The sequence below is a fragment of the Xyrauchen texanus genome, chromosome 35, assembly GCF_025860055.1.
Source record: "Xyrauchen texanus isolate HMW12.3.18 chromosome 35, RBS_HiC_50CHRs, whole genome shotgun sequence".
NCBI lineage: Eukaryota > Metazoa > Chordata > Actinopteri > Cypriniformes > Catostomidae > Xyrauchen > Xyrauchen texanus.
This window is the reverse complement of record NC_068310.1, coordinates 24,936,266-24,963,322: the sequence shown is the minus strand read 5'-3', so window position 1 is coordinate 24,963,322 and position 27,057 is coordinate 24,936,266. Positions and strand designations below refer to the sequence as shown.

Genomic DNA, 27,057 nt, shown 5'->3' with positions numbered 1-27,057 from the left:
AACGATCCATGAGCAATTTGGTGATGATCCGTGCATTTTCCAGCATAATGGAGCACCATGTCACAAGGCAAGAGTGATAATGAAGTGGCTCGGAGACCATTACATTTGAAATTTTGGCCAGGCAATTCCCCGGATCTTAATCCCATAGAGAACCTGTGGTCAATCCTCAAAAGGCGAGTGGACAAGCAGAAGCCCACAAATTGTGATCAAATCAGAGCACTAATAAGGCAAGAATGGATCGCCATCAGTCAGGATTTGGCCCAGAAGCTGATATCCAGCATGCCAGAGTCAATTGCAGAGGTTATGAAGAACAAGGGTCAACACTGTAAATATTAACTCTTTGCATATTTTGAATGTTTTTGCCAATAAAAGCCTTTAAAACTTATGAAACGCTTATCATTGTTTTCCAGTATACCATAGAAACATGTCTACAATAATCTACAAATACTGAAGCAGCAAACTTTGCAAAACACAAAATTTATGTCACTGCCAATATTTTTGCCCTTGGCTGTAGAAGCAAGTGAGGCTTGGTATAATGATACATGCATTTTCCAGTAATAAATCACTAAATAAAAGCCACAGTTTCATTCTGCTGCATTTATATGGACGAAATTATATGAATGACACCACCAAATTACCCCACAAAGATAGTAAAACCTGAAATCTCTTATATTGTGTGGACCAACCAAAGGAAAATATAATTATCTTAGAACAGAAACATTTACAATTTCACTGTCAATGGAATGTTCACACCATGACAGAAAAACAAACATATACTGTATCTGTGTGTGTGTGTGTTTGAACTAATCTGATTTATCTAGTATTGTATGTTATATATGATGCTTGGGATCTGTCCCTTATCCACAGACCCTACGAGCAGCAGGGAAGACCTACATGATTTTCTTTGTGTTGGTGATATTTGTCGGCTCGTTTTACCTTGTGAATCTGATCCTGGCTGTGGTGGCCATGGCATATGAGGAGCAGAACCAGGCCACTATAGAAGAGGCGGAGCAAAAGGAGGTGAAGTTTAAAGCCATGCTGGAACAGCTGAAGAAACATCAGGAGGAGATGCAGGTCAGGCGCTGTTATAAGTCTGGTCCACTTTTCCATATTTGTTTATTATTTATTTATTTTTCAGCAATGTTCATCAAATATACATTTTTATATGCCAGCTATATTGGAAGGTTTGCATTTCATTATTCACATTTGGTTGGAATTTTGTAATGATGATGGAATCAAAACAACTAGATTTCAATTTCATGAAGGAAATACCAGTGCTGCCAGGCGTAGATTAGGCTTTGTTTATGTGTATTAAATGCTGCATCAGATGTAAGAAAGAAGATCAATCAGAATTTAATATACCAATAATCTGTATGTTACGTTTTTCAAGCTGAATTAATTGCATTCAATACAGTGCTGCCATGCATTAATATGATTTGTACTAATGAATAAGTGACCGATGAATTTAACTGGTGTCTTTCAATTTTTTGATGGCAGGCTAATGCCATGGCGACATCAGCAGGTACAGCGTCTGAAGATGCGGTGGAGGATGATGGTGAAGAAGGAGGGAACTTGTCCTGCAGCTCCTCTGAGATGTCTAAACTCAGTTCCAAGAGTGCTAAAGAGCGACGCAACCGCAAGAAGAAGTGGCGACAGAAAGAGCAGGATAAGGAAAAAGGGGACAGCGAGAAGTTTGTTAAATCTGAATCAGATGATGGAAGCAGAAGGAGCAGATTCCACTTCCCTGACAACCGGTTAGGGCGTAAGGGCTCTATTATGAACCAGGTGAAGAATGAAAACGACATCTGTTTATGATTTGTATTTTGTATTTTTGAGATTTGTAATTTTGGAAGAAGCTATTGCTTATGCCGGATCAGTCTCACAGAATATTTAACACAGCCACAAGTATGTGACAAAACATTAATATTAGTCAAATCATTAATTTGGACAAACTATGCAACGGTATGTAGAATTTGTTTTCCTCAGCCAACATTCAGTAATTTGAATACTGTCAATACATTTAACATGCTAACTATCAAAACAGATTTTACATTCCCCTTCTGTCGCTCTCTCCACGTTGTGTCAGAGAAGCGACACTAGGGGTCTCTCTTGAGCGCCGATATTCACCTCTGAACAATGAAAATTAGTTCAGAATTAGAAACTCCAATGAGAGTTGGCAACCAGTATTTGCATGTCCCGCCCCCGGATATACAGAGTATTTAAGCGGCGCAAATACGGGAGTTCATTCAGAAAATTACTTCGGAGCCTATGGTCGTGTCTGCAATTGCTGCGTGTTACACACCGAGTTCCTGTCATTCCTCTGCTGCATGCTGTTGGATTCCACGGCGCACAACATCGGCTTTCTCCTGTTTGCACGGCTGTGCATTCCTGCCCCTGGGCGCTTCGACAGTGCAGATCATAAAAGAACTCCCACGAGTCCTTTTTTCATAAAAGAGTGATTTTATTTAAAAGAGCAATTTCCTCTAAAAGAGCAAAACACAGCGGCGTTGAACGTCCTTTTAAGGACGCGTCTTTATAAAGATGCCTTTCCGCCCATGTGTTGTTTCTGGATGCGGTAGAGTGCTCTCCGCTTTAGACGGCCACAGGCGTTGTCTCGTGTGTCTGGGTAGCGATCACACCGAGGCTGCGTTTGTGGATGGTTCATGTTCTCACTGCGAGAACATGACCATGACAACGTTGCAGTCACGGCTTGCTTACAACCGTGAGCAAGCCACTCCAGCCGCCCCCCGTGTTGCTTCTTCCCACGGGATTGAGGACGATGCGGCTGGCGATGGAGGCGATTTGGGGATGGCAGCGGGTGCAGCTCCGCCGGGTACGCCCCCTTGGACCACCTGCACCCCAGCACGCTCGTTGATTCCCGTCCGTGCTCGAGGCGGCGGCGACTCGCCTCACAGCCAGTCTGCCGACCCTCTTGCGATGGAAGCAGATGAGCTCGCCGCGGCATCGGAGGGCGTGGTATCTGATGCTGAGGACTCCCCTGGGCTGCCGCTTTCGGGCCTGCACGCCCAAGCTGAGGCAGACGCACAGATGATCGACATGCTTTCCCGGGCAGCCAACAGCGTGGGCTTGGACTGGAACCCTCCATCCTCCCCACAGCCATCACGGCTGGATGACTGGTTCCTGGGGTCTGGAACAGCCTCGCACCCCACCCCCGGTTCCGTTTTTCCCGGAAGTGCATGACGAGCTGACGTCTTCGTGGAGAGCACCCCTCTCCACTCGTCACACCGCCACAGGCTCGTCCGCCCTCGCCACCCTCAACGGCGGAGCGCGCCACGGGTACGCAGCGATTCCCCAGGTGGATAGGACGGTTGCGATCCATCTATGCCCCGGAACCCCTGCCACCTGGCGAGGTCGCCCCGTACTCCCTTCCCGGACCTGTAGAGCAACCTCCTTGCTGCCAGCGAAGGCCTACAGCGCCACCGGACGCGGCGCTTCCGCCCTGCATTCCATGGCTCTCCTGCAGGTCCACCAAGCCAAGGCTCTACGCAACATGCACGGGGGTGGCCCTGATCCTGACACGCTGCAGGAACTGCGCTCAGCGACCGACCTCGCCCTGAGAGCGACGAAGGTCACAGCGCACGCGCTCGGGCAGGCAATGGCCATGCTAGTGGCCCAGGAACGTCAACTGTGGCTGAACATGGTCGAGATGCGTGAAGCCGACAAGACTCGCTTCCTCAACGCCCCTGTCTCCCAGTTCGGCCTCTTCGGCAACACCGTCGAGGACTTTGCCCAGCAGTTCACCCCGGTAAAGAAGCAGACGGAGGCCATCTCTCACATCATGCCTCGCTGCAAGCCTGCCGCCACGGCCCATGCCCTGTCTGCTCACCGAGGGCGTCCTCCCGCGGCCAGAAGACAAGCTCCTGCTCCGCCTCAACCCGGGCCCAGCTCTCAGCCCCAGCGTCGAGCAAACCGCGGGAAGCACACGCCCCCTGTCTCACGGACCCCCTCGAGGACCCAGAAGGTTCCCAGGCGCTCCTGAGACAATGCACCCAGAGCCCAAGACGTTAGCTCCGGAGGTGGTAAGACCGCTCCGTCCCCCGGTGGAGGGCCGGGAGGAGAATCCTTTGTTTTTTCATTTTCCCTCAATAAAAGAGCTATTTCCTTTGTCTCTGGGGCACATGGCCCACAAATGCCGTTCTCACGGCACTCTGCTTTCAGGCCTCAACAGTCCCGGCTCCATGGATGCGGTGTCCCCGCCTTCAGCCTCACGACTGTTCCCCGGCTGGCTGGTTCAGACGAGTCCAGAGGACGCCAGCATCAGACCTCCTCCTCAGTCACGAACCCGCCCCCTGCCGGGTGCGCGGAGCAAGGTAAGTGCTTTGAGTTTATTCTCAGCACCAGAGCCTCGGGACACCACGTTGCCTCCCGACGGCATGTTACCTGTTCCGCACCGCTGCGAAGCCCCGCCGGGTACATCCAAAAAACTCGTCCCCTTGGTGCCACTGGCACGGAGCTTAGAGGCATGGCTTTCACTGCCCAACCCGTCACGCTGGCTGCACCGGACCATTCGACTTGGTTACGCAATTCAGTTTGCCAGGTCTCCGCCCCCCTTCGTGGGCGTACATTTTTCCGCAGTACACGGCCAACATGCCCATTCCCTGCGTGAAGAAATCGCCTCCCTTCTATTAAAGGACGCTATAGAGCCTGTCCCTCCAACCGAAACGAAGAAGGGTTTCTACAGCCCTTACTTTGTTGTACCCAAGAAAGGTGGCGGCTTACGACCGATCTTGGACCTGCGAGTTTTCAATCGGACCTTGTCCAAACTCTCTTTCAAAATGCTCACCCAGGAACAAATTCTATCTGGCGTCCGGCATCTAGATTGGTTCACAACGGTAGACCTGAAGGACGCGTACTTCCACGTCTCAATTTGCCCTCGACATCGACCCTTCCTACGGTTCGCGTTCGACGGCCAGGCGTATCAGTACAAAGTCCTCCCCTTCGGCCTGTCTCTGTCCCCTTGCGTCTTCACGAAAGTCGCAGAGGCAGCTCTTGCCCCGCTCCGAGAAGCCGGCATATGCATACTCAATTACCTCGACGACTGGCTCATACTGGCCCACTCCCGAGAGTTACTATGCGCACACAGAGACCCGGTGCTCAGCCACCTCATCCGTTTGGGGCTTCAGGTCAACTGGGAAAAGAGCAAGCTCTGCCCAGTCCAGAGCATCTCTTTTCTCGGTCTGGAGTTAGACTCAGTCTCAATGACAGCACGTCTCTCCAACGAGCGTGCTCAGTCAGTGCTGAAATGCCTCGCTTCCTTCAAGCATATGGCATCCTCCGCGGCGACCGCGATGCTGGGGTTGATGCATATGAGACCACTTCAGCACTGGCTCCGGACTCGAGTCCCGAGACGAGCATGGCGCCGCGGCACGACAACGTAAAAGTTACTTCTGCCTGCCGCCAAACCTTCAAACCCTGGACAGACCTCTGCTTTCTAAGGGCAGGAGTACCCTTGCAGCAGGTGTCCTGACGCGTTCTGGTCACAACAGACGCCTCCAAATTGAGTTGGGGCGCCGTGTGCAACGGGCGCGCAGCTGCAGGCCGGTGGAACCGAGGCCCGCTGCGCTGGCACATCAACTGCCTAGAGCTGCTGCCTGTTTTTCTGGCCCTGCAGAAATTTCTCCTGTTAATTCGGAACAAACACATCCTAGTCAGGACAGACAGCACCACGGTCGTAGCCTACATAAACCGCCAAGGCGGAGTACACTCCCTCCACATGTCACAGCTCGCCCGTCGTCTCCTCCTTTGGAGTCAGCAGCGACTCAAGTCACTGCGCGCCACTCACATCCCCGGCAACCTCAATGTGATAGCGGACGCGCTGTCAAGACAAAGCTTTCCTGGCGGAGAGTGGAGGCTCCACCCCCAGGATAACTCCCTCCCGGCCTAACCTGTTCCCCTCCTGGGATCTCTCGGTCGTCCTTACGGGACTCCAGAGACCCCCCTTCGAGCCGCTTGACTCAGTTGGACTCAGGGCCCTTTCTCTCAAGACCGCCCTGCTGATCGCGCTCGCTTCCATCAAGAGGGTCGGGGACCTGCATGCGTTCTCTGTTAGCGACGCTTGCCTGGAGTTCGGTCCGGCAGACACTTTTGTGTGCCCAAGGTTCCTACCACACCCTTCAGGGATCAGGTGGTGAACCTGCAAGCGCTGCCCCGGGAGGAGGTAGATCCAGCCCTTTCACTGCTGTGTCCAGTACGTGCTTTACGGATTTATCTGGACCGCACACAGAGCACCAGACGCTCTGAGCAGCTCTTCGTCTGCTTTGGGGGACAGCAGAAAGGGAACACTGTCTCCAAGCAGAGACTCGCCCACTGGGTTGTCGGCGCCATTTCCCTGGCTTATCACACCCAGGCCGTGCCCCCCCTTGCGGGTCCGAGCCCACTCCACCAGGAGTGTTGCGTCCTCATGGGCACTGGCTAGGGGCACTGCCCTAGCTGACATTTGTAGAGCAGCGGGCTGGGCAACACCTAACACTTTTGCGAGATTCTACAATCTCCGAGTTGAGTCAGTATCGTCCCGTGTTTTCTCAGGTACCGAGCCCGTAGAACTCGGTAGCACGCCCACGATCTGACCAAGTGAATCGCTTGCACCTAGCGCCTTTCCCCCTAACCAGGGGAAACAGTGCGCCTTCATTCCCAGGAGATCCCAGGTTTGGGACACTGGTTGATTCCTCCCTAGCCCTCGTGGGTCGCAGTTCAGCGGAGGAACTCGCTGACCCAAGCCACTGCGGGTACCCGCAAGCTACCCTGTACTGGTATAGGTGCTCCACAGGTAACGCCTCCTTCGGACTCCCCCTGTGTGTAATACCACGGTTCTGTCCCCTCTGGCGAGCGGACTCCCGTGTTTCTCTTAGGCAGTCACGGCTGCCTCGGTTGCCGTGCTGTATGTTCCCCCCTCTATAGGCTGGATCCACCACCGCACCAACTTTTCCACATAGGCCCTAAGTCAGGCCTCTGATGGTTTTGCCACTTAAACTTGCCTCCCCTCTCGGGTAGGCGTGGCCTCCGCAGGGTCTTCTCCGCCCTGAATAAGGGCTAAGACCCCCTTCCCTCAATGCGTGTAAGGGCCCGGCCTTAGTTGCTCTATGCGAGAAACATAGAGAGAAAAGAGGCCCGGCCAGGCTTGGCCCGTTCCCAGGTTGGCGGCCAGCACCTTGTTCCCCCCTCCAGGGTAACGATAAGGAATCCTGATGGCTTAAATGGGGCATTGGGGAAGGGTACGTGCAGCCTGATACAGTTGGTCATCCTGCACGTAAGAATACCTGCTCGCTCCTGTATCAACAGTTCACATACATGGCTCAGCGCATGGCACTTTTATAAGTGGACCCCTAGTGTCGCTTCTCTGACACAACGTGGAGAGAGCGACAGAAGGGGAACGTCTAGGTTACGTATGTAACCTCCGTTCCCCGATGGAGGGAACGAGACGTTGTGTCTCCCCTGCCATGTCGCTGACCATTTCCGGCTCCTCAGAAAAATCCTGAATGAACTCCCGTATTTGCGCCGCTTAAATACCCGTATGTCCGGGGGTGGGACATGCAAATACTGGTTGCCAACTCTCATTGGCCTTTTTTCACAGTTCAGAGGTGAATATCGGTGCTCAAGAGACACCCCTAGTGTCACTTCTCTGACACAACGTCTCATTCCCTCCATCGGGGAACGGAGGTTACATACGTAACCTAGACGTTTTCCATACAGCGCCACAAAATGTCACATTGTTTTCAAATAAAATACGTATTAACACAGAAATGTGTGGGAAATTAGAATTTTCTGGGAAATTAACTCTTCTTCCACCTTGGTCCATAGAATGAAAGTTTTAATAAATATAATTAAATATAAATAATTTAAATACAAATTTCTATAAGTGGCATTTTAAAAATTTAATCTTAATTCATAAAGTTTTTGAAAATACCCCATCTATTGTGTGATTAACTTTATAAAAACTACGCATAAAGCAGTATGAATTTCTAAAAAAAAAAAATTATTCCAACTTGAATTTCATCCTGTTTGCTACTTCCTTTCAAATTTTATTTAAATTTAAATGTAATTGTAAAGGTATTTTGAGTTCAGTGATGAATGCCACACAACCCTTTGCCGGAAACCAATATTCAAGTACAAGTGGTGTGTTCAACCAAACATGTCTTATCCTTCTCTTTCTGTCTCCATTTCCTGGCTTCAGTCTCTGCTTAGTATCCCTGGCTCACCATTCCTTTCGAGGCGTAACAGCAAGAGCAGCCTCTTCAGCCGCTGTAAGGACGGAGGCTCAGAGAACGAGTTTGCGGATGATGAACACAGCACAGTTGAAGAGTATGATGAGCGGCGCGATTCATTCTTAAGCCCGCAGCGTCGCAGCAGCTACACGGGCTACTATGGCAAGCACAACTGCACTGTGGATTGCAATGGAGTGGTTTCTCTCATCGGGCCGGGGCCTGGTGGACGCCTACTGCCTGAGGTGATAATAGATAAGGCAGCTACTGACGAAAGCGTAAGGAAGTCTAAGAGTAGATTATCCTAGGCATGGGCATTACCTATCTCTGAACATTGGCTCTTTCTCTTTGTTTGGCTCTTTCTCTTTCTGATGCATTGGTGTAATTGTTATTTTGACTTTGCTCTTAAATATGCTGTCTTTCCATTTTTAAGGACCGCTCTCTAATCCTGTGTGATATGCTCCCCTCCCATGCCAATTTAAAATTAGAGAACCATTCTTATCCTGGTAGAACTGACTAAAGATAGAACTAAAAAGGCTAAAGATATATAAAACTACTAAGATTTATAAAAGTTAGTTTTTCATATATATTTGTAGTAATTTAGCTGAATTCCTGCAGTAATGTTCATCTGTTGGTAAAAGTGTTTTGGTAAAAATCTGAAAAACTCACTTTATTACATCTCCCTACTGCAAAAAACAGCTAGTACTGGCTTGGTGCTGGTCTAATTGGTTGACCGTCACAGCCATGCTGTCGAACGTTTTTTTTTCCCCGGAGTAGCTGGTTGACTTAAGGTCTTGCTGGTTAAACTAGTTAAGAAACTTGGCGTAGTTCCCTACACACCAGCATCCCATGCTGGAGACCAGCATGCACACACAACATATGGCTTTTGTCACGCCACCAGCAAAAAATACCAAAACCCATGGTTCCTTTATTTCTATTTATTTGCCAAATAGTGTCTTTAAGGTGCGTACACACTCCCAGCGACTTTGTCGCTGCAGGTCGCCAGTGGCTGGCGGTGAAGTCGCTAGTGGGTGTTCCCACTACTGGTTGCCTAGTAACGTTTATAAATGACATTCACGGATGTCATTCCATTGCTGTTGACAGCGAATCTCTTTTCTTGCCACTAAAAACAAACATTTTTGAGGGAAAAGACAAAATATAAATGGAATCAGTACATAAAATGCTTTATATCAAAGATGAATGAGAAACAAGGCGTGCTGTTTGGCATAGCAGCTGTTTATCTGCAGTGAAAATGCAAATGCCGGTCTGTCTGGGTCCATAAAATCCCAGCGATCTCAGATACACCTTTCCACGCTGTATTTTTCCTTAAAAATGTCCTTGTACGTGGGAAGAGACATATCATAGAGCACTGGAAAATTTCTAACAGCAAGAATTAGCCTTTCATCCATCTTTCCGTTTCTGCAGGAGCTGAGAGAGAGAGAGAGAGAAGGATCACGTGAGCTCTCCCGTCTTCTCTCCTATTGGCTATCGCTTCCTTTAGTCGCTCTTCATTTGAATAAAGTTGAACTTGTCTCAACTTTGTCGGGTCGCTGGACACACCCACATCTAGTCGCCAATGGTCGATTAGTGATTTTTAGTTGTATTTTAGTTTACATTTGTGTTACATAGGTGGATTAACTATTAAATAATTCCATCACTAAATTCTGCAATAAATTATATTTACTTACATACATACTTTTCATTTTCAATTCAGTTTTTTCTAAAAAAAAAATTATTTTACTTTAATAGTAAATTTCCTTTGTTCACTAAAATTCTTCATATAAAAATATCTCCTCAGTATAGTTTCTACAAATATTTTGATTGACCAGCTTTCTTGCATCTTAGTTTTCATGGTAGCACTCTAGATAGCAAGGTAGTCTGCAGCTACAAATTTACAAATCTTGTATAGGTCTGGTATAGCAATATTCATCATGAGGTTAATGGATAATGGTATTTACTATTTTCCTCTCTTGACTTCTTTGACTGGCATGCTGATGCATGCTGGCTGGATCTCCTAAATGCTGGAGATGCTGGGGGCTTCAGATGAGAATAGAGAAGGAAGGGAGTGGAGGACAATGGCTGATTTGTGATATGATGAACTAGGAATGAAAACAAGATGGTCTATTAATAATTGTATAGCTTACCTGGTTTTCAACATGAATATTTAAAGGGATAGTTTGCCCAAAAATTTATTGAAAATTCAGTCATTTACTCACACTCATGTTGGTCCAAACCTGTATGACTTTATTCCGTGGCGTACAAGAGACTGAGACTAACATTCAGCTCAACATCTCCTTTTGTGTTCCACAAAAGTACATTAAGAAAGTCATACACGTTTGGAATAACATTAGGGTGAATAAATGAGGACATCATTTTCATTTTGCAGTGAATTATCCCTTTAAAAACATGTAGCAAATAAAATTTCATGCTCATAGTATGAATTTGTATCACATGAAGAGTGTCTATCTCTGCCCTACCTTTTCTGTTGTGAGAGCCAGGCATGTTTCTGCCTTAATGCATTCAACTGAAAATTGTTTCTTTGGATCAAATGTGTAAATTACAAAAATTAGACTTTTCTCTACCGACAATCTTCTAGCTAGCTCTGTGATGCAGATTTTTCCTCCAGCCACTATTAGCACTGTGTAATTTTATCTGTTTTACCTCATTATATTTATTTTCACAGCCAGCCACTGATATTGAGGTTAAGAAGAAACTCTCAGGATCTCTAATGGTTTCTGTGGAGCAGCTAAACACATCATTTGGGCGCAAGGAGCGAGCCAACAGTGTCATGAGTGCTCTAACCAACACATTAGTTGAGGGTATGTTCACATCTTCTAATATATAGATTATTTTGTTTTAAAGCCGAAGTGGTAATTTTTTAGATGTTAAAATATATCTAGGAATAAAATCCTATCCCAGCTTAATATGCAGAGATACTGTAACTATAGTAAAGCCTTTGTATGTTGATTTTCCTGTGAACACTGTGGCTCAGTAAATATTACTCTGTTTGTTTGAGCTTCTGACCACCCTGACATAGCATGGCTCAAACAATGCCACGAGTTTGGGGTGGGAGTATCTGTATGTCCAACCAATGGTGGGAGTGTTCTAAAATCCTGTTTGAAAACAAAATTCACTGTTTGTTGGCGCTAGTGGTGCGGATATTACACACTTCAGCTTTAAGGAAGGAAATTAGTTGTTACCATGGTTACCACAAGTATATCCTTTACTGTATGTCTGTGCTTACTCTAGAACTGGAAGAGTCTCAAAGGAAGTGTCCACCATGCTGGTACAAGTTTGCCAACACCTTTCTTATCTGGGAGTGCAGCCCTACATGGATAAAGATTAAGGAGATTGTGAACCTGATTGTGATGGACCCTTTTGTGGATTTGGCTATCACCATTTGTATTGTGCTCAATACTCTCTTCATGGCCATGGAGCATTATCCTATGACTGAGCAATTTGAACATGTGCTTAGTGTTGGAAACCTGGTGAGAATTCTACATAGAGCTCCAAACAAACCTTGTAGAGTTTTTTCCTCTGTTTAAAGAATCTTTTATAGACCCATGAAATTAAAATTGGAGATTTGTTTTTTCGGCCCTGAGACTTAGCTTTGAGGACATTCCTAGTGTACTCCTAAACATGTACAAAACTCACTGGTTTAGCTGGTTTATGCATTTAGAACTAACTAGATGTTTTCTCTTCTGGGAAAATGGTCAAAAAATAATGATCACTCATCTTGCACTACACAATTTTGTCCAGTCAGATGTTCTCTAGAATCTCTCACCCCCTAATACCACAAGCAACTGACTAGCAAGTAGCAAATCATGTTTCATGGCGGGGATGTAACTAAAGTCTTTTCTGGGTTTTCTTTAAAGGGGAGGAACTCTTCAATATTCCCTCAATATCCCACCCAAACTTCATGTTGCATTAGGAAAAACGTCAACACAGGAAAGAAAACTGCCATTGTCTAGTGAATTCATGGGTTCTTTAATTAAAATATGAAAAATTCTTCTGCCGCTTGATGAAAGAGTTCCCTCCCCATGGCTTATTTGCTTGTAGTCTCTGCAGGGACATTGTTGGAAAGCTCAAAGCCAATTTTATGCCTGGTTTAGAGACAGTGCTAAGATTCCAGCTGAGACAGTATAAGCATGGCGGTGCAAAGCCAGTATAAATATTACATTTTTGTATGAGTTTAAATAAAGCTGTTCTTCATCTAGATTCCAATAAGTTCCAATTGTATTTGGCAGAGAAGAGTAAATGACCTTTGTCTCTCTGAGGATCATGTAGTATTGAACCAAATGGTTTTAATACCACAATGATGCTGAGATTGAGACTTTCTGCGTGGTGCTGTATACTGGCCACAAATCATGTTATTCTAAGTCACGTGTCTTGCCTCATTGAGTGAATCATACGCGTGCAATTGAGAGGCACTTCAGTGACCTCTCTGAAAGAAAGTTAAGCACTGCTGATGTAGTGTAACAATGCAGTAACTTATTCAGATCATCTAAGAACACTATGTTGTCATGATTGTAGAGGGAACACTGCGTAATGAGATGGAACTCACTGTTTCTGTGCAGGTGTCCGTATGAGTAGTGTTCACTGGCTTTGCAGACATGTGGCATGTCTCCTGGAGACAAGGCCACCTTGTACCCTCCTCCATTCACTCCTGCAGGATGATTAAATGCACCCTTCTTCTTTGACAGATCAAGGTGTTCTGTTTGACACTTTAAACATCACAGAATCTTGTGATGATTTGTCAGGCAGTTACTGTGGATACCTCTATGCCAAGATTGGACACTGATTTAGGCATCATGTAATATCAGTACTATATTAAGGAAATAGATGGCATAGACTAGATAACAAGCAAGCCACAAATAATGGCTTTAAGTAAGCCTTATGATGTTTTTAGTTTATTTGCTCTTCATTATTTGGTTAAAATCAGATTGATTTTACAATTTTTGTCTCTGTTTTGATGTTCTTTTTCCTGTCCTAGCATAATATGCACAGACAACTGTAATACAATAATTAATCTTTGTAGGATGTTATGTAAACCCTTTAGTCTGACTGAAATCCAATTTTGGCAAAGTTGGACTTCTATAGCAAGGCTCTATACACTTGGTCTCTGCATAGTGTGCTTGCTGTGAAAGACAGATGTGAACTTTCTCAGCAATCTGTCTTACATATACTTTTTCCCCCAGGTGTTTACTGGTATTTTTACTGCTGAAATGTTTGCCAAACTGGTTGCAATGGACCCTTACTACTACTTCCAGGAGGGCTGGAACATCTTTGATGGCTTCATTGTGAGCTTGAGTTTGATGGAGTTGGGATTGGCTGATGTGGAAGGTCTCTCTGTGCTGAGATCATTCAGATTGGTAAAAATGTTCACTTCTCCAGAATGCTGAGATGAGATAAACCTTGATTATGTTTCTAACTTTGTTTTTGAAATGCAAATGTTCATTGAAATATGTTTTTATGTTCACTGTCCCTAAAATTCTATTTTTTTTCTCTTTGCATTAAACAGCTAAGAGTGTTTAAGCTGGCCAAGTCATGGCCTACCCTCAACATGCTGATAAAGATCATTGGAAATTCAGTAGGAGCTCTGGGAAACCTGACGCTGGTGTTGGCCATCATCGTCTTCATTTTTGCAGTGGTGGGCATGCAACTGTTTGGGAAGAGCTACAAGGACTGTGTGTGTAAGATCTCTAAGGATTGTGAGCTGCCCCGCTGGCACATGAACGACTTCTTTCACTCTTTCCTAATCGTGTTCCGGGTGCTATGTGGAGAATGGATTGAGACCATGTGGGACTGTATGGAGGTGGCTGGACAAACCATGTGTCTCATTGTTTTTATGATGGTCATGGTCATTGGAAACTTGGTGGTAAGTGGTATTTGGTGGTATTTGTGTGTGTGTGTGTGTGTGTGTGTGTGTGTGTGTGTGTGTGTGTGTGTGTGTGTGTGTGTGTGTGTGTGTGTGTGTGTATTTGTGTTTGTGGCTTGAGTTTTTCATGTAATCTATGGTCAATGTGTGGTCCAATTGGACATACTCTACATAATGTGCATTCTTGTGTTACTAAAACAAATCTCAGTACTCAAGGTAATGATAGAGTTACCTTCAAAAGTTTGTGTTGAATGGATGTGTTATTATTTAGGTAAGATAACTATATTGATTTTAAAGGTACAATATATAATATATTTACTGTACTAAAGCATAAAATTACCATAATATGTTATCAGAGATTTAAGCTAAGTTGAAATTCTGGCTTCTTGAAAACAATGCTACCCCCAGTATATTCTACTTTAAAGTGACCGTTCTGGGCCCGAATTTCTGTTTGTGTTTTGGCCTGTGTGATCTCGCTCACTGCCCATTTCCCAATAGTATTTTGACACCCCTGGTTGCCAGATTTGAAACAAACACAGTGTGCTGCAGCCATGGAAGCCACTAAATGCAAATAGCAACAGATGCTATTTACACTAAGTATAAAAAGCAACAAAAAGCATCTTCTTTTCAGTAAGTGAAAATAGCCCATCTTGTTTGCAAAATGTTTTTACACTATCTCCTCCCACCATTGATGAGACCAAGCTCAAGACAGCCATGGCAAATTTCTTTGAGGTCAACTTCTGGTCAAATGAAGGCAGGCATATTTGAGTTTTTCACGATGGGGCAGAGACGTAGAAGACATTTAAGCTTTTAGTGGGTTAAGATAATGGAGAACAGAATGGAGACTATTTGCACTCCAATATTCTGGTGGAAATACAAGAGTTTACGACAAACTGCGCCCTTATATGCTGCTGTAGTGACTGGTGTCTATTTGTGCGTAAATAGACACTCCGGATAGGTATACACATAGGCTTCATTCACACTGCAAATAAATCTGATTTGTGCTGAAAAATTATTTTTTCCTGAACAAAGCCATAAATGTACTGGGTAATTTGGAAGACTGACTTATATTCCTTTTCTCACTCAATGATCAGGTCTTGAATCTATTCCTTGCCTTGCTGCTGAGCTCATTCAGCGCAGACAACCTGGCAGCTTCCGATGATGATGGTGAGATGAACAACCTGCAGATCTCAGTGATCCGCATTAAGAAGGGAATTGCCTGGGTGAAGGCCAAAGTTCGGGAACTGGTAAACATCATCCTCAGAAGGCAGGTCACAGACGAGGCTAAGCCATTAGACGAAATGTACGACCGTAAGCTGAACTGCATTGCTAATCACATGGGTGTAGACATCAGCCGTGACCTGGACTATCAGAAAAATGGCAACGGAACCACAAGTGGTATTGGCAGTAGCGTGGGCAAGTACATGATTGACGATGACCACATGTCCTTCATACACAACCCCAACCTGACTGTATGTGTGCCCATTGCCGTGGGCGAGTCGGACTTTGAGAATCTCAACACAGAAGATTTCAGCAGCGAGTCTGAGGCAGAGGGAAGCAAAGAAGTGAGTATGCAGAGGATATGATGTTGTGATGTTGGGTGGCACACATTAATATTGAAGGCTTGCAGGCTTTGACCTAGTTGCTATTGGCTGAAATGTAATGCCCTGTAGTTATTGATTTGGACTCAGCAGTAATTGTTTAGAGATTCTAAGCATTAGAAATAGCAAGTATTTGCTATTTTTTGTTTAACCACATAGATAAATATGTAGAAAAAATCTGTTACTGTTACGGGTACTGTTTCAAAGTGATGTGAAGTGATTCAAAGTGATGTAGGCAATTTAGAACACTATATTGTGAAACATGAATATAAATGACAATTTAATTTAAAAACAAGGATTTTTTTTAGGATTTTTACAGATTTTATTCTACCAGTTTTTAAATAATCTATATGCTAGTGGACTCCTGAAGGTAGACAAAATAAACTTTTTGCAGATATTAAAATATACAGCTTCTCTTCTGGGAAAACAAACCAAAAATAGTTATTCTTAATTTTGCAACTCACAGTTTTTTGTCTAATCAAATACTTTCTAGAATGATCTCAGTGAAAAGTCTCTCCCCCTAATACCACCTGCAACTGACTATCTTTTCTAAACTTTCCACCTGGAGCGGTCCTTTGCTTGAGCCTGCCTTCATGCCACTTGAGGTCTATTACAGATTTAATTGAACGCAAGGAAAACAAAGATTATCTATTTAATCCAATCATCATTCTAACGCTCCCCAACATTTCAATCTGGTACTCCCGCACAGGTGATTCTTGTCAGCCTTGCTACCTTGCCACGCAGCTTGTTTAGGGCATGCTCCATTCAACGATTCCATTGGAAGTCATCTTCCAACATTACTGTCACGATTGTTCTCCCTTCGATGCGTCCTTCGGAGTGTGATTTATTCCATTTGGAACACAGGGGCAATCATGCAACATGCAAACTCCATCCAAATGACCGCTACTCTAATTCCAACATCTTTTCAAATCAACACAGACATTTTAACATGAGCTCCCTGCCGCAGCAGCACCTGCTCTGACCATTCTACAGCTCATTATAGCTATACACAGCCTCTATCTGAACAAACATGAGCCGAATTCAGCTCCGCAAAAGGCAGATTGCACGCTGCGTCAAACTCATTCATAATCATTCCGCAAATGTGCCTCGCCTCCCCACAGCAAGCACTTCTACAAACTTCTCATCTCTAGACCATAACATGACATTTTCTCCTCCCGTCTAGGACAAACGCTTCATGCAGGTAAAATCAATCCATCATTTTTATTTTACAGACAAGTCCACTCTACTTTTGCCCGAATTATTTGATTACAAACTCTTAACAAACTAGACCATAGAGACTAATTGCTGCATAACTTTAAAAGCGTTCAACAATCTGGCATAACCTTACACTCCAGTTCAAATGGACTCTGGACTTTTTCTGTAGAATTTATTACAGGTCATCGATATAAACAAGTCATTTTATTCACCACACTACTGCAGTCGGTACCCATATAGTATCTTTTAAATCCAACTCTCAGGCACAAACTCAATGTTTTCATACATCCTCATCAAAACAAGATGAGTCACCCCATGCCAATAATACAGTTCATGAAATTACTCAAAATCACTCTCCCATTCAAATGCAGCACAGCTCTCTCATTCAAACGCAGTACAGCTTTCCCATTCAAACGCAGCACAGGCTCTTCCGTTGAATCGCATTAATGGCTCTCCTGTTCAAATGCAGCGAGAGTCACCACATCCAAGCCGCGAACTCTCCCGTTCAAATTGCAGTGAGGGACAATAGGCATTCAAATGTGGCATGGGCTCACCCATTCAAATTGCAGTAGGGACTCTCCTGTTCGAATGCAGCGAGAGTTACCATGTCCAGGCCGTGGTCTCTCCCGTTCTAATCAAGGTTTCTTCCGTTTGAACATGGGAAGACCTCCATTTGAATGCAGGCTGGACTTACCCATTCGAATTGCCATGCAAACCTTACGTCAGTAGGATGCAGAATACGCAGCAGATTAAATAATTTACGAGAATCAGACCAACACAAAGATGACATTCAATTTAGATTTCCAACCTGCCGAATTCCACCCAGCTCTCCCAAGTTAAATTCACTCTCAACAAACCAAACAGACCCAACCAAAAGAGGGCATTCAATTTTAATTTTCAATCTGAAAATCCACTTTTTGTAGACAACAAAAGCTAAACAGTTTTCAAATTCTGGTTCCTCCTGGTTACTCATGGACTCTCAGGTTCAAATCTTAGCAGGAGGTTCTTTTGTTTGTAAGCGTGCGAGCTTACTCACGTTGATTTGTATTGTGTGCTTCCCATTGGAAGTGCAGCGAGGACCCATTAGAACGCTGAGAGGGCCACTCCACTGTGTCTGGAGGGGGGACAAGATCGGTTTTGAGCAGCTAGGATTCACTCCTCTGCTCAGGCTGATCCTGCCAGACCAAGGGGGAAGCCTCATGGTAAGGTGTTGCAGACCCCTCCAACACAATCCATTCAAGGGCTCTCCCATTCAGTCAGCAGTGGGATCTCCCGGCCGAATGTACTGTGAACTATTCTCATTTATTTGTATCTTGGGCTTTCCCGGGATGACTCCCCCTTCGAATATAGTGAGGGCCCCTGCCGTTTTTTTTTCCTTTTTTTTTCATCTCCTCCTAAACTACAAGGCTCCATAGCTAAAGATTTGCTGTCCCATTTACTGGCTAATTTTGGGGGGGTATTTGAGTTTGGGTCAAGGCTTGAGCTTCGAGCCCTTCAGCCCAGACAGCGAGCCACACATTTTTACATTATCCTCAACACAGGATTACAGTGACTTGCAAACTACTGAAAAAAGGTGATATGCTCTTTGATATGTCTCGCCCCAAACTTCTTGTTTCAATAAGAAATACATCAAAACAAATGAAAGAAATCTCTGCTCGTCAAGCAATTTCATGGGGTATTTAAACTACTAAGCTATTTTCTTTTACCTTTTTTCTTCTTTTTTAGTTGGATGAAATTAGCTCATCGGAAGGCAGCACCATAGATATTAAACCAGAGGTAGAGGAAGCAGTGGTTGTGGAGGCAGTAGAAGAATATGTTGACCCAGAAGCTTGCTGGACTGATGGTAAGTTCAATGCTCACAAACATTTAATATTTTATACAGGAATTGAACAGGATTGTGTGAAAAAGGTGTTATGTGTGCCGATTTGCAGCTTGTGTGGCCCGTTACAAGTGTTGCGATGTGCCCATCACGGAGGGTTGGGGAAAGAACTGGTGGTTCCTCCGGAAGACTTGCTATCTCATTGTGGAGCACAACTGGTTTGAAACCCTCATCATCTTTATGATCCTCCTCAGTAGTGGAGCATTGGTGAGAAAACTCACACAATACATTTACTTGGCTTTCTAAATGAGGACCTATAAAGCTAATTATAGATAATGTACCTGAAGAAAAATAAAATGCATTCATGATTTGTTTTTTCCAAAATAGGAAGTACCTAAATGTCTACAAAGGGAGATTTTGTGGAAGCCAGCTTATTCTGAAACATTAATTATAATGGTGCTTTAACTTTAGGAAATGAAGCAAAATATAGGCAAAATTTCACATATATGTGCCAGACACATTAAAGTTAATTTGTGTATAATCGTTGACTGTTGTGTGTAATCAATATATTTGTCTGCAAAATTATTCAAAATGCCCATGCCAACTTGTTATTTTCATTAAGCACAGAAACCACCCATTCTGTGGTTTAATTCTGGATTCTGTCTGGGTAGAAAGTTACATTAATGTCCAGGTGAGGCATATATTATGTAAAGGTACAGTTCAAACAGACACTGTAGCATGTCCTGAAGCCAGAGCTGCACTGCTGGGTGATGTGATTAATGGACTGTACCATTCATCATCAAATTGGGGATCTATTTCTGGTGCTGGAAATGTTCCTCTATTTGGCACCGCTAATGTAGCCAAAAAAAGGAATGTAATAGAATCACAGACTTGCCTTATTCAAATTTTTTTTTTAAAGCTGATTCTACTTTGTGTTTTAACTGAGTTATTGCACAAAGAAGTAGCCTCTGCTCAGTTGCTTCCCTGTCCAGCATGTTTTTCTTCCTATTGATTTATTTAGAATCAGCTATAGAATATTGTTGTGCGTAAATACACTTTTTTAACCTGAAATATTATATTTGATTCTTGCTTTGTTAAAATCCTTATATTTCACCAATGTGAGAGCTGTAGTACTATAATATATATATATATATATATATATATATATATATATATATATATATATATATATATATATATATATATATATATATATATAGTTGAAGTTAGAAGTTTACATACATTTAAGTTGAAGTCATTAAAACAATTTTTTTAACCACTCCACAGATTTAATATTAGCAAACTATAGTTTTGGCAAGTCGTTTAGGACACCTACTTTGTGCATGACACAAGTAATTTTTCCAACAATTGTTTACAGACAGATTGTTTCACTTTTAATTGACTATATCACAATTCCAGTGGGTTAACTGTGCCTTTAAGCAGCTTGGAAAATTTCAGAAAATTATGTCAAGCCTTTAGACAATTAGCCAATTAGCTTCTGATAGGAGGTGTACTGAATTGGAGGTGTACCTGTGGATGTATTTTATGGCCTATCTTCAAACTCAGTCCTTCTTTGCTTGACATCATGGGAAAATCAAAAGAAATCAGCTAAGACCTTAGAAAAAAAATTGTGGACCTCCACAAGTCTGGTTCATCCTTGGGAGCAATTTCCATATGCCTGAAGGTACCACGTTCATATGTACAAACAAAAGAATGCAAGTATAAATACCTTGGGACCATGCAGCCATCAAACCACTCAGGAAGGAGACACATTCTGTCTCCTAGAGATTAACATAATTTGGTGCAAAAACTGCAAATCAATCCCAGAACAACAGCAAATGACCTTGTGAAGATGCTGCAGGAAACAGGTAGATAAGCATCTATATCCACAGTAAAATGAGTCCTATATCGACATAACCTGAAAGGCTGCTCAGCAAGGAGGAAAGTACTGCTCCAAAACCACCATAAGAAAAGCCAGACTATAGTTTTCAACTGCACATGGGGACAAAGATCTTCAATCAGAGAAATGTGCTCTGGTCTGATGAAACAAAAATGTAACTGTTCGGCCATAATGGCCATCATTATATTTGGAGGAAAAAGGATGAGGCATGCAAGCCGAAGAACACCATCCCAACCGTGAAGCATGGGGGTGGCAGCATCATGTTGTGGGTGGTGCTTTGCTACATGAGGAACTGATGCACTTCACAAAATAGATGGCATAATAAATTATGTGGATATTTTGAAGCACAATCTCAAGACATCAGCCAGGATATTAATGCTTGTCGTAAATGGGTCTTCCAAATGGACCCCAAGCGTACATCCAAAGTTGTGGCAAAATGGCTTAATAAAGACAATAAAGTCAAGGTTTTGGAGTGGCCATCACAAAGCCCTGACCTCAATCTGATTTTGAGAAAATTTGTGGGCAGAACTGAAAAAGTGTGTGTGAGCAAGGAGTCCTACAAACCTGACTCCGTTATACCAGTTTTGTCTGGAGGAATGGGCCAAAATTACAGCATTATTGTGAGAAGCTTGTGGAAGGTTAACCAAAACATTTGCCCCAAGTTAAACCATTTAAATGGAATGCTACCAAATACTAACAAACGTATATGTAAACTTCTGACTCACTGGGAATGTGATGAAAGAATTAAAAGCTGAAATAAATTATTCTCTCTACTATTATTCTGACATTTCACATTCTTAAAACAAAGTAGTGATCCTAACTGAACTCTAAAAATAAATGTCAATAATTGTGAAAAACTGAGTTTAAATGTATTTGGCTAAGGTGTATGTTATCTTCTGACTTCAACTGTATATATCCCACGCTCTTTCATAGTTATTAGTTGGACCTACAGTAGACTTTCAGATGAAATTAAATCAATTAAGAACTACTTCTCATTGGCAGCAGCACTGAAAGTACCGGCGGTGTTAATGAAACCATATGCTGTCTGCTGCAGGCCTTTGAGGATGTGTACATTGAACAGAGGAAGACTATCCGTGTCATCCTGGAGTATGCTGATAAGGTGTTCACCTACATCTTCATACTGGAGATGTTGTTAAAGTGGGTGGCCTATGGTTTTGTCAAGTACTTTACCAATGCTTGGTGCTGGCTGGACTTCTTCATTGTTGACGTAAGTCTACTTCTTCAATCATGCTGTGTTTATTGTCAGTTTAATACATGCCATGTACACTTGTTGATGGGGTCCATCCTGCCAAAAGCAAAATCTGGCTCGTTGAAATGGATTACAACTACTCTTTGCCTTACATAGTGACCTAACAAGGTGTCATGCACTTTTTTCTGTCAAAATGCTGCACTAAGTGACAAAATCATAGCCACACAAAACATATTTAATGTTTGATTTACAGCTTTGTGAAGCCGGATTTTACACCAATGAGACTTGACTGTGGGCGGGGCCAAACAGCATAACAACATAAATAGTGATAGTGGTTGGTAGAAAAAGAAATATAGTAGAAATTAAGGAATTAAAATTCTGATTGATGACTGGTATGTTTGTTGTACTTGTTTTGTCAGTCAGTTTGCAAACAGACTGTAAAATTGTTCAAAGTTTTTAAAACTTAACGAAAAGTGTGATTCAAGCAAATTAGTACATTTAAAGCAGTAGAATTTTCCCAGACTTGGCATTATTTCAAGTCTGTGTCATTTCAGACAACCAAGACATTCTTAACTTTGTGTTCATAGACTTTACAATACTGTTTGCCAGTCACAGCGAGATTTCTTACAGTTTCTTTGAGCTGCCAGTTTAAAAGGAAAGTGGTGTAGCAGGAGAGATGAGAACACGAAAATCTGCCTACCATTCCGTTTCCATGCAGATGTACAGTATTATGTGACAGTCAAGGCCCAAAACAGGATGGTTCCCTTTCATAACAAGATGTGAATGAGTTGGGCAGAGAAGAATCAAATGTGATCTTTTAAATGAAGAGTGATGCTGTGCTGTGGTGTACAAGGGTGAAAAACTATGTGCCTACCTTAAATTCAACTTATGCTTATGTAATATATTCTTTGTGTCTAAATCGTGTTATTTCTTAAGATTAAGTAATCTCTTTAAGGTCTATCACCCATGCATAGCCATGCAAAAATGTTATATCTCTGTGTGATCCTGAGATGCTTGAATATCCATTTTGAAGAATTATATACTGGCTGTTATATTTACCAGTATATAATAAATAATTTATCTTTTATGCCATACTCCTTTTGTATGCAATAAATCAGGGGTGCCCAATACGTCGATCGGGATCTACCAGTCGATCGCAAAGGCAATGCTGGTAGATCGCACGAAATTTAAATGTGCTTTCGTTAAATTTTAATTAAAAAAAAAAATTATATATAATGTCTTTCCTTCTTTTAGTTTCTGTCTGACTTGCACTTGACGAGTACATTTTGACCAGGCGAGATTTTTGTTTATTCAGTTGCCATGACAACTAGGTTCGGGCCTTCCAAGGGCTTCTGAGAACAGAGTGTGAAATTGCGAAGCTAGTAGTGTTTGAGACTAGCTACCAGCAGCTACTGTCTGATTCCATTCAGTGCAAATCATCAGAATAAGGTAAATGACCTGGCTATTGTAATCTATTGTGCTGTAGGTGTTTTGGATTTGGTGTTAAAACTGAATGATATCAACATTGAACATTATTACATATATTTTGTTTTTAATTAATTACAAGATTAATTCCATGTAGGGATACATGCAGTAGTCCCAACAAGCATTTAAAATGTGTTTTTTTTAATTGGTAGATCTTATTTAGTTGGCCATTTAAAAGTAGATCATCATGCAAAAAAGTGTGGGCACCCCTGCGATAAATAATTATTTTGTACAGAAGTCCATGCTGAATGGCATAAATTTTGGAATGAAAATGACTAGCCAGAATCAGTCTTATCAATAACAAGGATTGTTGATATGATATTCAAGCACTTCTTAGTCCTAAATTAACAATTTTCTAATACTTGTACATATATTTATATGATGTCTAATGCTGTGTAAACTATAAGATAGTTGTGCCCCCTGATTGGGTTCATTTCCTGTGCTTAGTGTGGGAGGCTCACCAAGTGTATCATGCATTTCAGAGTCTATTATAAGATGTCATAGAAAGCAATTAGTCATTCCGTAAACCCAAATTGTTATCACCACACAATTTATTTTTTATAACAATTTACTGATTCCATTGCAGAGTTAAGCTATGAATCTACTGTTCTTAAGTGTTTTATCACTTTAAATGAATAGCTAAAATGCTTGCACTTGGACTCCAAACTAAGGGCTTCAGAGGATCATCATGTGAATGTCCTTCTCTCATGATATGTGGAGGACATGTTACAGTTGCAGTGATCCTGTCAAGAAGCAAATTGTTTGGATGTGTGTTCTGACCTTGTTCCTGAACTAACCAGTGTTCATCAGAACTCGTACACATAATCCAATCTTGGTTTCTCAGCTGCCCAGTCTTGAGATTTGAAGTCCTTTCACCATACATGATTTAGCATCCTTAGCATTTACCAAATAAATTGATCAGTCTGTGATTTGTCCTTAAGCTCTAAAAAATAAAGAAAATAACCTTTAAATCTTTATTCTGGAATTCTGTTTGTTAGCACTTTATTTAATGAGGGTGAATCTTCAATTTGTTGATTTTTTTCTGTTCCTTAGTATGTTTTTAAAGAAAAAACACTTAAACAGTCATATTTATTTTTTAAGAAGATTATAATAAACTATTCATGTAAAGATTTTTATTTATCAGATAAAAAAATCACAGCCTAATGTCATAGCCAACACATTTGATTAATTAATCTTGATTAAATCTTAACAATGACCGCTTGATGGTCAAACTGGTGTCATCCCACAGCTAAAAAAACAACAACAAAAATAGCTTCTTGGAGTTTGCTCTCAATACAGTCAATACTCACCTTTTGCCCACCTTGGCCGTAATCAAGGCTGATGGGAGATTTAGTCCTGTGTGACTACTCCAAGATTGCTAAACTAACACTCATGGTAGTTGAGAAGAACTACATATCCCAAGATGGATCAAAGGTTCAGTCCTCCATTTCCCCCCTCATACCTGCTCTTTCATTCCTTGAGGTAGTGCTAAGATGTGTTGATGTTGAGGACATGCAGCAGATGGTGAGTTGTCCTCCTGACATCTGCTGTTATTGTTTTTGGTTTGATGTTGTTGATTTAGTCTACTTTGTTCCTCCACTGTTCTCTGCTTTGCATTTATGGGTGTGATACTGCGAAGGGCTTTCACAAGAGGCTAGCATCATATCCAGCATGTGTATGTTTGTGTATTTCTATACCGTATATGTGCCATTATTCCCAGTCTGTCTCCCACTATATATCTGTTCCATCACCCATAGTTTATTACTATTCTCTTGACATCTTTGACTATTATTATATTTCTATATATTTTTTATTTATTACATTTTTAAAGATATTTTCTTAATCAGTGTTTTGTTTTATTTTAGTTAAAATATCTAAACATCCTTAAAACCAGATACATTTACTTGAAGCAAAATTGCTTAAAGGTGTTTATGTCGTCTTGTACATACACTGACACCTAGGGGTATGGATTCAGCATCATTTAAACATTAGTTTGCCGTTACCAGTGGCATTATAGAAATTCACTTGTATTTATTGTCAGCCATTGTTAATTTAATCCATTTGTAAAGAGTCTAATGACAGGGCATTTACTGAGATTAAGCGAGTAGTACTCAGCTGGTCATGTCATCCTATCATGGCAGCCCCCATGAGGGGACCCTTTTCATGTTGAATAAAAAAGCTATTATAAGGTCACTGATATGACTGGAGTCTTCATCTTATGTGAGTGCTCATGATATATGTTTAAACAAAATATTTAAATGAGGAAAAAAAAATACAGACTGCACCTTTAAGAGAGAATTACTTGTTTTCAGAGAGTTTGTCTTGAAATTTAGTTTTCTGGGCTCAGTGGCAAATAGTTTTTTCCTTGTTTTAAGACTAAATCAAACAGCATTTAGTGAGAATTATGCTTAAATAAGAAAAATAAAAATTAATTTCCAGTGGGCTAAGAAAAAAAAATTGAATTCATGATAGTTTCTGAAAGCAAGTCTTATTGTCTTACTCAATTTTACTTGCCTAATAAATTGATATGGATGTTTAGATATTTCAACTACAAAACAATACAAAAATAGTGATTAAGAAATTAAGAAGATTTTTTTGGAGTTTGAGTGTTAAGGGAATGCGTAAGTAATGGTCCATTCAAAAACAGTCCTTATTTTATTATAATTTTGTGACGTTAAACAGCCATCTGTTTAATTTGGGAAAAATTCACGGTATTGCACTTAACAACAATTCTTAATTTTTTGATTATGTTTTGAATCTATTCAGTTTCAGTTTTTTTATTTAATTATTTATTATTTTCATGTCTTCATTTGGTCACAGCCACACATCTCATCGACCTTGCCTTGCAGAGCGAGAGTGCTGAAAGATGAAGAAAGCTTACACTGTGGGGCCATCTCAGCGGCTCAGAGGGCCCCGGGGCCCTCCATAAAGGGGTGCTTGTGGGTTCCAACTGAGGCTAAAGGTGACAATTACCCCCAAAGATCATATGATCTGTAGATGAAGGAGAAAGCTTTATTACACTATAATCCTCTGAAAATGACTCATGTGTGAGAGTGCAGTGTGTAGTCCACAGCCAGGACCAGTATTTGAATTAGTCAGGAAACTGTTTTAAGAGAAGAAACAAATGGCTATTCAGTCTTATATTTTAAATGTTAATATGTGAATCAAGAATGTAGTCTAATTAATAATTGATGTCACAGCTAAATGTGCTAATACATTTCCAATAGAATTTAAAAGCACACATCACAGCAGAAATTGTTGTGATGTGCTGGTGCCCTTGTAGGTCATACTTATTGAAGACCATAGATATTGGCTTGTGGTTTCTGAAATGTTCATGTCAATAAGCATGATTTCTTTAGTGAAGGAACATGATATCATAGTCTTTCCTGACTACAGTGCTGTTCAGAATAAAGCTTTCACCTTTAATAGAATCCCCCCTGTGAGTTGGTTAGCTTTTAATGTTGTGGACTTTTGCTGTGTTTTTACTAAGTCTTCGTCAGTGGCTGGTTGGAGATGTGCAGGTCTATTTGTATACCTTCACAAGGGGACTCAAGCCCTGTCTCTCAGTGCCACCCCCTATCAGTTGACATTTTTCCTCTAAATATCAGCTGTAGAGCTTTGACGTGATTCTATTTGCACCCACATTCCTTTTAATCAACACATTTGACACTTACAGTACTGTATAATCAATAAAGTTCTAATAAATGTAATTTATTTTGAGACAGACTAA

The 27,057-nt window shown here is 42.1% G+C and overlaps 1 protein-coding gene across 1 annotated transcript in view; it reads left to right on the top strand.

Annotated features, from left to right (window-relative positions):
• The window catches only part of scn8aa (sodium channel, voltage gated, type VIII, alpha subunit a), a 69,317-nt gene that overhangs the window by 28,057 nt on the left and 14,203 nt on the right, over positions 1 to 27,057 (top strand). The window contains exons 10-20 of the mRNA XM_052105327.1: positions 868 to 1,074; positions 1,498 to 1,785; positions 8,192 to 8,497; positions 10,903 to 11,038; positions 11,469 to 11,707; positions 13,418 to 13,591; positions 13,741 to 14,097; positions 15,192 to 15,662; positions 18,639 to 18,756; positions 18,845 to 18,999; positions 21,687 to 21,860. Of these exons, the coding sequence (XP_051961287.1) occupies positions 868 to 1,074; positions 1,498 to 1,785; positions 8,192 to 8,497; positions 10,903 to 11,038; positions 11,469 to 11,707; positions 13,418 to 13,591; positions 13,741 to 14,097; positions 15,192 to 15,662; positions 18,639 to 18,756; positions 18,845 to 18,999; positions 21,687 to 21,860 (2,625 nt within the window). The remainder of the gene's footprint in view (positions 1 to 867; positions 1,075 to 1,497; positions 1,786 to 8,191; positions 8,498 to 10,902; positions 11,039 to 11,468; positions 11,708 to 13,417; positions 13,592 to 13,740; positions 14,098 to 15,191; positions 15,663 to 18,638; positions 18,757 to 18,844; positions 19,000 to 21,686; positions 21,861 to 27,057) is intronic.